Here is a 13024-nt window from a genome sequence, read left to right on the forward strand (position 1 = left end):
TCGCTGTCGCAATGCGAGCAAACGCTTCGCACCGTGTTTCAGAAACTTGAGATTACTCGACCGCCTACACAAGATGCGTGGGAACACAGTGCACATCAAGGCACCGGCCATCTCTGCTTTGCCTTTGCACTTGCCGTAGATTATTTCTACCACTATGCACTAGGCCCGCGTATGGACAGCCAGGCGCAGCCACGGCAAGGATAGATGAAGAGGCATGTGCTCTAGGGGGAGAGGGTGCGAAGTTCGTTAAATCGAGGTTCGTTATATCAAGTTGTGTCTATATTCGGTATCATCACACCCCTACTACATACCCCATGTGTCGCCTTGGCACATCCATTCTTAGGGATTGGCTAAGAATGGGCACGTACCAGTATCACATACTCAGGGCCGAGGTTGTCTGTTTAGGCACATACCCAGCACCACAAAACCAGTGACCCAAGTTGTCTACTAGGCCAGACTTTCACCAGTATGCTGAAAGAAGTTAGATACATACTGAAAACTTGGTGAAGTTAAATAAAGCTAATTGCATTAAAGGTAACCTGCACCAGCTTCAGACATGTTTAGTAATATTATCATCAAAGGTACATTGCTTTGGTTATTGACGGCGACTGTTTTTCACTGGATTGCCACTGGGGTTGTTTTGTCACATTTTGGACATTGAACGATGTCACCTGGCGAAGCGTTAGCTAGATTTCGTTTTGCTGGAATTGGGAACGTAGGGCAATTTGGGTGCTCATTTGTGACAAGCGGCCTGTTTGACTCTTCTGCCTTTTGCTCGCAGGGCTTATGATATCCGGCTTTGCCACTGCGGCCCGGACACTGAACCAGTCGGTCTACCTGGACCGGGCCCTCAAGTGTGTGGAGTTCATCAAGAAGCATCTCTACAACCCTAAAGAGAAGACTTTGATCCGGAGTGCCTACCGAGGAGCTGACAACTCAGTTGTGCAAGTGTGAGTCATGCGCACATTTCAGCTTGCCTCATGGTCACACAGTCTTTCATTGATACAGTTGACTCCCGTTTATTCGACGTTGGTTAATTCGACTTTCTGCTTGTCGGGGTACTGAAGGGATATTTTTGACTATTTATTTTTGTTTTTTTTTTGCTTTAGATGAAGGTCATATACCTCTAAACCCTAGAAAAAAAGATAGTGACAAGCCTCAGAGGGTTGTTAGTAGTTTAACATGCAATAGCTTTTGTACAGCCAGTTACGGTTTCATTTTTCAGGAGGATACTCTGTCGTGACGCCACTGTGATACATTGTCATGTCGTGGACCCACTTTCTGTGCACCCACATTAAAGCTCCTAAACAAATCTAATGCGCACCCGATTCTTTAGCAGTAAACATGGTCAATAGTCCAATAGTGTTGCACAATGGCAGCCAGTTTCCTAAAGCCAGATTTGCCGCGACACATTTGTCTTACGCAGTAAAGCATATGAACGCTGCAAAGGCGGTTTTGGTATCGTGTAAAATTGCACTGCGCAGGCACTTTCCGGCCCAGTTTTCCAGAAAAAGAAATTTTAAAGCCACGGGGTAGAATTGGGTAAATACCATTAACGGACACTGTGAGCTATGGTTATTGCTAGAGTATCTTATTAGGGCAAGCCAAAAATAGGCTTTTTCAATAAGAGATGATGTTTGTTAAATGGATTCACTGTCGCCGAAGCTCTGCCAATACAGATGCTGCCACTAAAGGGGTCACCATAGTGGTGCAGGTGCATGCGTACTGACTGTTCAAGTTCGAATTATCTGGAAAAGGCCAATTTTAGGATCGAAATAATGGAAGTTTGGGCCCATAGAACTGCATGGGCACTGGCCGGGACCTTCGGCCAGGATAGAATTAACCGTATTCAAAACAGCGGAATTCTACTTGTATCGCGAAGTGTGCTTATACACAATTTCAATTTGCCGCCACAAAGGAATACCGAGGCGATAAATGAAAATTCCCACAAACAACGATGGTCAAATGGCTGAATTGCATGTGCCTACCTGCCAACGCAACCATAAAATCGCACCGTGCGACAGAGAGCAGCCAACGAAGTGTAGCAGTGTAGCATCAGGACCTTCTTGTTGTCATGTTCAGTATAAAGTCCAAGTACAATAAGATCCTATTGCGCTCCACGTGCCTTATGCTGTGGGAGTGAGGGAAAGGGTGTAAGGGCGAGCCAAGATAGATAATGGCTTGATGCATGCCGTTTTCCCACGTGAGCAAGGGGAAAGGAGGGGGAGGGGGGGGTGCAGGTGAGCATGCGTCTCATCTAGCCCAGCTGTGGCTGTACATGGCTGAGCGTGTACACGGGCCTGCCAGCCCTATCTCGGAGGTAATCTGCGGTGGGTGCAAAGAGAGGGCGAGCCGAGATCGCCATTGCTTCTTGTGCTGTGTCTTCCCACGCATTTAGTGCTAGAGGTCGCGTAATATCATGTTTTGGAGATGCGTGGAAGCAAGAGGCAGACGAAGCATTTGCACCTCTTGGCCTGCGATCATCGTCCCACTGTAGGCGACACTATCAGCTGCGGGGGTGAAGTGGACGCGAAAGCGTCACAGGCTTTTGCGTCGTACTGCCGATGTGAAGATATCGTCGACACAGCAGGAAACCGTATCTTTGGTTTTGACTCTCAAGTTCAACAAAATGAAATTTTTTTTGATATTGTAATTCTATTTTTCCAATTGCCTGATAACCGAAAATTTTACGGCCCCTTCTGTGTAAGAAAAATTCATCAGCGAGTGTACTTATTTGCATAAAATGTCAAGTTTCAACGCAACAAAATTTCGATATAAAGAAGTAAAGTGCCGATTTTACCAACAACATTCTATCGAGGTTTAACTGTGTGAAATATTCATGATAATATAAACGGTAAGCTCTGGCACTCGCTTCCACCCACAATCTAAGTGTGAATGCATCCATTTTGTTTGGATTTCATTCGGCACTGTGTAACGTCGAACCCTTGCTTGAGTTGCGCGCTGCTTGCTATTTGTAGACGATGCAAGCATTTGAGACGAATGCGTTTCTGCTCTAGATGAGTCATGTAGAAACTAAGTATAGGCAACCAAAATTGTAAGTTTTTTTTCTTGCATCAAGGTTTCACTGTTGTTCGCTGTGCATGCCTGACTAGGCTGCTGATAGCGAGGAGATATTTCCCATTGACTGCATTTAAATAAACATTGTAGAGCTTGGTATATGCAAGTGCGCTTGGCTCTGTAAAGGACCAGAATCAAGTTTCAGGTCAGTCCAGGTTTAGCTTGAGATGTTGTTGCAAAGTTATTTCTTGGGGAGGAATAAGTAAAAAGAATAATGGGTAACGAAAACTTGTGCTGGCTTACCAGTACCGAAGAGGAGGAACATAGCTTCGTGAACATAGCGTCGTGAAATTTGATCGCGTCAAATTTCACGACGTCATTAATACAGCTCGACATATATATATATTTTTTCTTTATAGTTCCTTTAAGTTGAAGTGCTACGGTTCTAACCAGCGAGCTTTTCCTCCGTAGGTCACATCCCATCCAAGGAGTGCTGGAGGACTATGCCTTCATGATCCAGGCACTGCTGGACGTGTACGAAGCCTCCTTCGATGTGTCCTGCCTGATGTGGGCCGAGGAGCTGCAGGACACGCAGAACATCCTCTTTTGGGACAGCCAGGACATGGGATACTTTCTCAGCAATGGCGAGGATCCCACAGTTGTGCTGCGTCTTAAAGACGGTGTGTAATGGCTGCCGGAGGGTGTTTGTGTGCGGGAGTCGTAATTAACCCATTTTAAGTCCACTTCAGCACAAAGGCCTCAGCAGCATATCTCCAGTCTTGGCATCAATCAAACCTAGCCTTAGCCAGCAGTGTTAAAATTCTTATCAACTCGGCTAATCCTGTCGCACTGTGCTGTGTTTCCCCTCCCTCAGTGCCCATTGCTCCAATAGACCACCAGTTATCTTCTCTACGCACAACATTGTTGTTCATCAGGATGGCATTGGTGATAAGTGTGCTCATGCACCAGTTGCAAATAGGTTTATCTATTCAGAAATGGAAGCTACATACAGAGGGCGCTAGTGATCAACATCTAGCGAACATGACCTGCCCAACTCCTCTGTTTTCTTCAATCTCGACTAGAATTGTAGATCAAGTGGGGGATCTTAACTGAAATTGGAAATCACATGGGGGTGGACAATATTCTAGCTAAGACTCTAGCTCACTGAAGTTTGGGCATCAAAGTTACCACTCTTTCTCAGGGAAACAACCATCTGCCGGATACCTGAAAGTGAGTGCAAGCATAAAATGCTGCCGATTACATGGTAGACATCACGAGAACTGTACAGTGTGATCCACTGTTGAAGGGCGCACCTAATTAGTATTCAGACGAACACAACTTGAATGATTGAATTTCGCAAGCAGAAAGTGCGTGATGTGACGTCGTTAGGTGGACCTCTAACGATGGAACATTATCGCTGAGGCTCTCGTCTCAAACCTGAGCTGTAAACAGTTGCGAAATGCTAATTCGGTGTTCCCTTTAACAATTGACCATACCGTATGCAAATTCCGTCTGCAGAGGAGACATTAATGGAGCTCAAAAATCTCACATGGGGTTAGCTAACGACCTGGGAGCCCTTATGAAACGTGTGCATCAGCATTGGCTCAGTGCAGGGAGAAGAAGGGGACAGTGAAGTAGAAGGGGCACGCATGGTTCGCTCAATATAAGCTTTGAAAGGTTTAGTGTGTAGCAGGCTGATGTACGAATTTGTCGTTGTTTAGCTATAGGGCTTTCCAGAGCTTTTACCCATTCGGAAGAACAGCAGACTGGACAATTTGGTACTTGCCCAGTCTTAAAGAAGCACACAAGGAATTAGATGTGAAGAGTAAGAAGGCAGGCCATGTGCCAAATGTAAGTTTATTGGAAAATAACATGAATATATGCTGCGAACATTTTCATCTTGTAATGTGCCAGGTACAACTCGCAGCCATGGAAGGACAAACCGGACAAGGACAACAGAGCTCGATTAGCATGGCAGTCTCTAAATAGGATTGTGCATCATCGTCCTTGTTCAATGTGTGCTTCCATCGGTTTTAATTGTTAACTCGGCACATTGTCAGCCAATGAACACTCACTGTATTTATTGCGAATGGTGCAGGAAAGATATAAAGAAAATGGATTTCTCGTGAGACGTTACGCTTACAGCGAATGAAAGGTTAAAAACGAAATCAAGAACAAATCTAACCTTAAAATCTACTGTGGAAGAAACTTCAGAATAACTAAGACAGAAAATAATTTGCGACAAAGAAAAATATTACAGAATGATCCTGCCTTCGTTTATTAAAATGTCTCCTGAGAAATTATGGCGCCAAATCACACCTAAATCTTCTTCCACCAGTAGGTTCATGATAGACAGCAAATGTGTAAGTGATGAGACTGTCGTTTGTTCTGTTTTTAACAAATTCTTCCAGTCGGTATTTACCAAAGATAATGGTTGCCTTCCCAACTTTTCTATATCACTTCCTGTTATATGTGGGTTTGTTATTTCTGAGAGCGGTGTTTTTTAATTTGCTCTTGAACGTTGATACTAAAAAGTCACCAGGACCATACAATATGCCAAACGTGTTTTTGAAGCGTTATGCTGAATGGTGTGCTAAGTACCTGGATGTCATATTCACCAGATCTTTACGCTATGGTTCCCTACCGAATGACTGGAAGACGGCCGAAATCAAAACTCTGCATAAATTCGGGAAAAAAGCACACATAGAGAATTACCGACCAGTCTCCGTTACATCTACGTCATGCAAAATTTTAGAGCATATAATTCATAAACATATATTAGGTTTCTTGGAAGAGCACAAGGCACTTACAGATGTCCAACATAAATTCAGACGTAATTTTTCTACATGTACTTAATTAGTTGAGACTGTGCGTGATCTCGCACAGGCGATTAATGAAGGGAAGCAAACGGACATTGAATTCATGGATTTTCGCAAAGTATTTGACAAAGTGTCACATAACAAATTAATTCATAAATTAGGGTATTATATAAAAAATGACCAGATACTTACTTGGATCAGAGCCTACCTTACTAACAGACACCAATTTGTCACCTTAAACAATACTTCTAACAATGCGGAGGTTGCGTCTGGCGTCCCCCAGGGATCTGTTTTGGGACCACTCTTATTTCTATTAATTATTGATGACATTGTCACAGAACTTTCAGTTTCTGGGAAACTTTATGCAGATGACTGTATTTTGTATGAAAAGATATCTTCTGCTGATGATTAGGTGCGTCTAAATAATGACCTGGAAAAGGTCATTGCTTGGTACGAACAATGGCAAATCTATTAATTTTGAAAAAACTTTTTTTATGAGAATTACACATAAGAAAAAAACCTCTTCAATTTGCATATAGTGTTGACAACATATCTCTATTAGAGGCAACAGAGTACAAATATTTTGGCCTGTGGATAACCAATGAGCTTTCCTGGAAGAAGCACCAGATACTGTTATTGCAAATTCTTTGCGTAAACTGTTTTTGTTGAGGTGCTCACTGAAATCATCTACATCTAGTGTTCGTTTATTGGCATACAATTTCTTCATTCGTCCGTTGTTTAAATACGCCGTAATTATTTGGGACCCATTCACTTTAACCAATATTAAAAAACTGAAACGTATACAGCATGAGGTAGTTAGGTTTGTTTTCAATTCATACAGCCGTGCGTCTGTTGGTGAGCTCATAAGACGGAGTGGATTACCCCCAGTGACTGTGCGCAACTGTATCTGTCGATTAAAGTTCCTCTTTCAACTTGTAAACGGCCATTACAATGTTACCACTTTCAAGTTCTTTACTTACTGATCAGGTTATAACATGAGACGAACGCATGCTTTATCAATAACCCCCTTGAACGCACGGAATAACTGTTTTAAATATTCTTTTTTTCCTAGGGCAATAACAAACTGGAATAATCTTTATACTGAGACTGTTACCAAGAAGTGGTTAACAGTATTTGGAAAATGCTTGCAAATGTTATGAATTTGTGTGCGTCATTTGCTTCTATGTTTTTATGTATTCTTCACCAATCTTTAAAGAATGCCTGCATATCTGATGAGTTTTGTATGTGTTTACATGCTTGCATATTTATATGTATACCCACCCTGCTATGATCTGATTTCAGATTGCAGTATCTATAAATAAATAAATAACTAAATAACAGGAAAATTATAAGGTTGTCTTGGAACATGGGAAGCATAACGATGCGATAACAGTGTCGAAAAATAATCAGGAATTTAAAATAAATATTCAGGCCACTGGAAACTGACTTACACATCTGTTCGCATGTTCAGCTCAGTAGTAAAATACGCCTCGATTTCACGCTTGCACTAATCTTGGTGCCTCGGGATTGTGGTGGTGCTGCTTCAACATATACTCTGTGTTTGTAGCTGTGTGATAAAGCGGTCAATCGGTATTTGGGCAAGCATGTTAGGTTGTGCAAGTGTGTTCCACAATGACAGTGCGACTTGGTGGCGCGTTCTCTGCATGCAGACCAGGACGGGGCTGAGCCGAGCTCCAACTCGGTGTCCCTGAACAACCTGGTGCGACTGTCGGTGCTGCTGCAGCGCGACGACCTCCGCGAGTATGCCGTGAAACTGGCCTCCGCGTACGGCCAGCGCATGATCATGGTGCCCCTCGCGCTACCCGAAATGGTGTGCGGGCTCATGCGGTTGCAGGCTGGGCCTCAGGAGGTGAGTCTGCTCGGGCAAAGCCATGCGGCGGCCAAAAGTATGGCGCTATTGTTTTGCAGCGATTGGTTTGTACCGAGCGTTGTCTAATTGCGAGAGCCAGGTACACTACGTATGTGTACTACAGTTGAACCTTATTCTGACAAAGTCCGGTCCAACGGGAAAATACCTCCGTTATACCTGATATAAGCGGATATTCATTATGCGCTGATGTCAACGAGAAACATATTATATTTACTTCATTGTGACCGATGACTTGTTATATTCGTGCTTGTTGAATTGAGGTTTAACTGTGCAGAAAAAGTTTCAAGAACCAATGGTGCTGCAAAAAAAAATTTTTTTTCAACGCAGCTTGGTACAACCTACGTGTACACGCTCAATTCCACTTTGTGGAGCTGCGCTATAAGAAATTTTAATGCCTCGATGATGTCATGGTCTCCAAACTTTTGCTCGCGACTGTACATGGCATCTTTCTGCACTGCAGAAATATGCAGTGCAGAAGATTTTTAACTGGAACAGCAATGTGATTCGCAGTGCATTTTATGTCTGTAGTTCTCAAAACTGGTACAGGGTTTCTTGTGCATGGTTGTGCCTTGCTTGCTGGCTGATTTGAATTCTGCAATAGGCGATGTCCACATCGCAACCTCCTACAACTGCTCCCTCAGTGCAATGGACACCAATCTCAAAGGCTATACTTTTGCAGGGTGCAGGCACTGTAAGTGATTGCAGATGGCAGAAACCTGTCATGGTTGCCCTGTTTTGAACATTACTTATTGCAAACGTAGCTCCTGTAATTATAATTAAATGGCATACTAATGAGTATTCATTAAGGATTGTATCAGCAGTTATTGCTCAAATTTTGATACTGCTGTCCAAATTCACACCCCTGCGACGGCTTTCTAGGGATAACAGAACCTGATCTCAAAGGCCATGCATATGCTGGTTGCATATGCCAAAAGTGATTTGGGAGGCGGAAACAGGTCATAGATGCCATGTTTTAAACACCACCCATTTGTCATGGACAGTAAGAATTCTGATCTCGTCTTGAATCCCACATTTTTAATGATCAGACACAGTTTTTATTTTATTTATTTAACATGCCTTACAGGCCAATTTGGGACACCGAGTAAGCGAAGTTCCAATACCGTATTAGGGGTATGAGAAGCAATATGAAACATGTAAATAGTGTACAGTAGAAAGGGAATATCATTGTACAATAACTTAGTAAATGGTAATAGTATGTGTTGTCAAAAAAAGAATGCACACAGTAAAATGAGAGCAAGTGTTATCATTAGACACCTCAAATGGTTAGAAGTTTAGGGCACACGCAGGGGCTCCAGAAGTATATCTGATGTGTGGGGGCGACGTCTGGGGGCTCACGTCGCATCCTGTAGTTCACCTCTCTCTCTCTCTCTCTCTATATATATATATATATATACATATATATATAATGTCACAGTGGCGTAGTCGAAAACCTCCTCCTTACAGAATTTGTCGAGGGATCAAATACATGAATAATAACTGCATTGTCATTGCCACTGCCATTGTGCATTAGATGATGCAAACGAATTCTTGAACGCTACGCACTGTCAAGACAAGTAAAATATGTATTAATATATTCATATGACCCAAAAATTGTGGCAGAAATAACTGATATCAATGTGTACATGTTTTTTGCCTATTTAATAAGTAAATAAAATATCACGCAAACATTAGAACTATATCAGTTCGAAACCAGCAAAGCAGTGCATGCAGCTGATATTTAAAAGGCCACGAAATCTAAGTTGAGGACAAATATTTTGATGAATCTTTGTCATTCAAGAACCTCGTTTACATTTTTGTGCATATGCAACGGCCAGGGAAGAACCTCAATGACGTTGTCCTTCGTTCCAATGTATTGCGCAGGATCAGCTGTTACCGGTCGTCTATTTGTGAGTAATTGCACCGAAATTATAGTCGCAATAGAGAGTATATATAAAAAGCAGGATTCCTGCAAAATACACATTAGAAAAGCGAAGATACAATGGAATATACAAATGCGAAGATACTGCTTGATAAAGGGCAAGAAAGTGTAGCTGGAAACAAAGTTCACTGCTTGTATACACAAAGCCTCGCAACAAGATATTTAGATATACGTATAAATCTACAATAAATCTATGTATCTAAGCAAATGTCACTGTATATAATGTGTCAAACAAGGCAAATAAACATGTTGCGCAATCACAGATAGTAAATTTTACGCATAGAAAGACAAACGATCCAGGCAATAAGAAAACTGGGATCGCAGAAATTTTGATATGTACTTGGGCCATGCTGCGGTCGCGACAGCACCATACGGGTAGAATAATAGAGAAGATTCATAAATGAATACGAAAATGTGTATTTTAACTGCCTGCACAGCGGCAACAATTATTCTGCACCCAAAATTAAAGAAGGATATTGCTTCGGTCTAAAAAAAGAAGTGAAATCAGGTAGCTAAAAAGGAAAGAAAAGGACAAACGAAAGCCACAGATGATGCGGCAAGATGAACTACCCAATATCCGAGGGGTGTGTGTGTTGGTAAGCACCGCGCTGGGCCAGGCTTTCAATGAGCAAGGTCGGTCAAAATTGTTTATTGATGTCCTCGTAATTTTCGTATTTGCATGATAAGTTTGATTTCTTGTCGTTTCGCGCTGTGAATGGTTTCAGTATGGAATACCAACATGCCCAACGTACCGTCCTTTTGAAGCATAATTTTGATCATGATGCTAACTGTTACAATCAATGGCAAAAATTTCTGTGGGTTTAAAAGCTAATGCACAGTCATTCGTTCTCATAATTACCCGTTTATGGACCTGAAGGAACAGAGCTTTTTACTTGCATTGATTATTGCTACTTCGCTATCTAAAGGACAAACTTCACTCGGCGGGAAGTTTAGCGAAGCGGTCAGTGACTTCGGACACGTTGATGTCGACATCTCTGTGGGCGTATAGAAGCGCCAGCCCAACCATGCGTTCCTCAGACATTGTAGAGAGCAGGTAATTTTTTAGTAATGTCGTGTTTGAAAGTACTATCTCTGCACTCAATGTCGTCACTGGACGGGTGACTAGAATCTGCAGCAGTTTGTACACGTTTGGATAGAACCTGCAGTCACAATGAGAGAGGGCATCTGTTCCTGTGCTGGGGTGCTGGCTTGCTGCTTTGTTCGCCCACTTTGTCCACCATAGTTGCAGTTCTCCCAAAGCAGCCCTCGCATCCATGTCCTGCGCAAGACGGCCAGGAGATTTTCTGCTCCTTTCTCTCGAACATCTTGCTATGGTGGTATTGCGGATGGTACTATTACAGAAAAGTCCTTTGAGATTGTCCTCTGCTTTTCAAACCATTGGTGCTACTGTGGCTAATACGTGGTCCATGAATGGAATGAACACAGTTCTACGGAAATATTTCTCAGCATTTTCTGATGCAACGCCCTCACGATCCTGCTGTCGGACACCGGTTCATCTGCTGGTGATTTCCACATCCAGTTTTATTGCCGATTCCTGTACTTGTGCAAAGATTTTTGAGAATGACGCAGTCGAATTCTTGCGGTCATTTTTGATCACCTGCTGTACCACATCTATGTCGTCAATGGCGATGCTCATGTCGATGTTCCTGGTCTGCAGTTTCTTTGACAGAGGCAGTCACCGCTAACTGCATGCTCCGCCACATGCAGGCTTACAAGGAATGCTGGTGACAAAAGTGCCAACACTAGACTATTTGTCTGAACTGGACTATCACCACTGCTGTTTAATTTTATCTCCTCTAGTGCTGCGATCACCGGTTTCAAACGGACTCACAAATGAAAAAACTGCATCATGCTTTTCCACCCAGCGTGTTTTACATAATCCCAAAAGTCGCTCCCTTGTGGACTCGGGACAGATCAAACTTATCACTTCTCGTAAAACGTGTGAGCGGTTAAGAGATTTGCGGAAAAAGTTTGGCGTTGTCTTCAGCATTCCAAAACAGTTTCGGATATCTCTGATGGAGCACGCTGCACAGAGAATTAGGTTGAGGGAGTGGCTGGCGCAATATATGTATATAGTGCGGCTGGATATTTCTCGCGTATGGCAGCTTGCACGCCATTCATTTTACCAGCCATAGAGCAGGCACCATCATAACCTTGGCCACTAAGATGATGCATGTTAATTCCAAGGTCTAACAGAAATTTTGTAATCGGTGTCGGCGAGGGCCCTGCCACTTTGGTCCTGAATTGGCACAAAACCTAAAAACACTTTGTCGATGTCGTTGGCATCCTTGTTTAGGTACCTTGCACAAACGGTACGCTGTTCAATTCCAGCAATATCCGTCATTTCATCAGCAAGTACAGAGAAGCAGCCTGCAGCATTTACTCTTGCAACTGGCTTCCTTTGATAATTCCACCACAAATTTCTGTAATTTGGTTTTGTACATCTGGGCTTAAATATTGTTGCAGGAAGAAAGCAGGCCCACGAGTGTAGAAGAATGTATATTTACAAGCGAAAAAATATGGCGTTCAGGCAACGGCCAGAGTCTTCGTCTTCCTCTCGTTCACGTCACCTTCTTGTTTCCCTTCACCGTAACATCACCTTCCCGGTGGGGTTAGCTCCGTCCCGGTGCAGGTTATGGAGCGTCGCTTAATGGGGGGACATAGGGCTTGAGCCTGGCGACGTGAACAACATCGCTGGTGACGTTGGGAGGCACTGAAGGCTGACCGACTGGGGCGATCTCGTATGTCACGTCGGACAGTTGTCTTAAGATCTGGTATGGACCAGAATAACGGGAAAGTAGTTTTTCCGACAAGCCGACGCGACGTGAAGGCGTCCAGAGAAGGACAAGGGAACCAGGTGAAAAATGGTGGTCTCGGTGCCGAAGGTCGTAGCGTCGTTTTTGAGAAGCTTGCGAGACTGTGAGGTGATGACGGGCGACCTCTCAGGCCTGGGCGGCTAAGGCAATAGCATCGCGAGCGTAACCAGTGCTGGATGATTGTACTGCGGAAGGTAGCAACGTGTCAAAGGGCAAGGTGGGGTCGCGGCCATACAAAAGGTAAAATGGGGAGAATCCGGCAGTATCGTGACGGGACGAGTTGTATGCGAAAGTGATGTACGGTAAAGCGACGTCCCAGTCACGGTGATCGTCGGAAACGTACAGGGCCAGCATTTCAGTTAGTGTGCGGTTGAGTCGTTCGGTGAGGCTGTTCGTTTGAGGGTGGTATGCGGTAACGAGCTGGTGTTCTGTAGAACAGGAGCGGAGCAGATCATCGACGACCTTCGAGAGAAAGTAGCGGCCGTGATCCGTAACTGGCGAGGGGCGCCGTGGTGCAGGA

General features: G+C 43.6%; 1 protein-coding gene across 2 annotated transcripts in view; it reads left to right on the forward strand.

Annotated features, from left to right (window-relative positions):
• LOC119453593 (spermatogenesis-associated protein 20-like) overlaps positions 1–13024 on the forward strand; it is a 40477-nt gene that overhangs the window by 20769 nt on the left and 6684 nt on the right. For both annotated transcript variants that reach the window (XM_037715644.2, XM_037715646.2), the window contains exons 10-12: positions 782–950; positions 3490–3698; positions 7508–7707. In XM_037715644.2, coding sequence (XP_037571572.1) covers positions 782–950; positions 3490–3698; positions 7508–7707 — 578 coding nt within the window. The remainder of the gene's footprint in view (positions 1–781; positions 951–3489; positions 3699–7507; positions 7708–13024) is intronic.

This window comes from Dermacentor silvarum, chromosome 5, assembly GCF_013339745.2.
Source record: "Dermacentor silvarum isolate Dsil-2018 chromosome 5, BIME_Dsil_1.4, whole genome shotgun sequence".
Lineage (NCBI taxonomy): Eukaryota > Metazoa > Arthropoda > Arachnida > Ixodida > Ixodidae > Dermacentor > Dermacentor silvarum.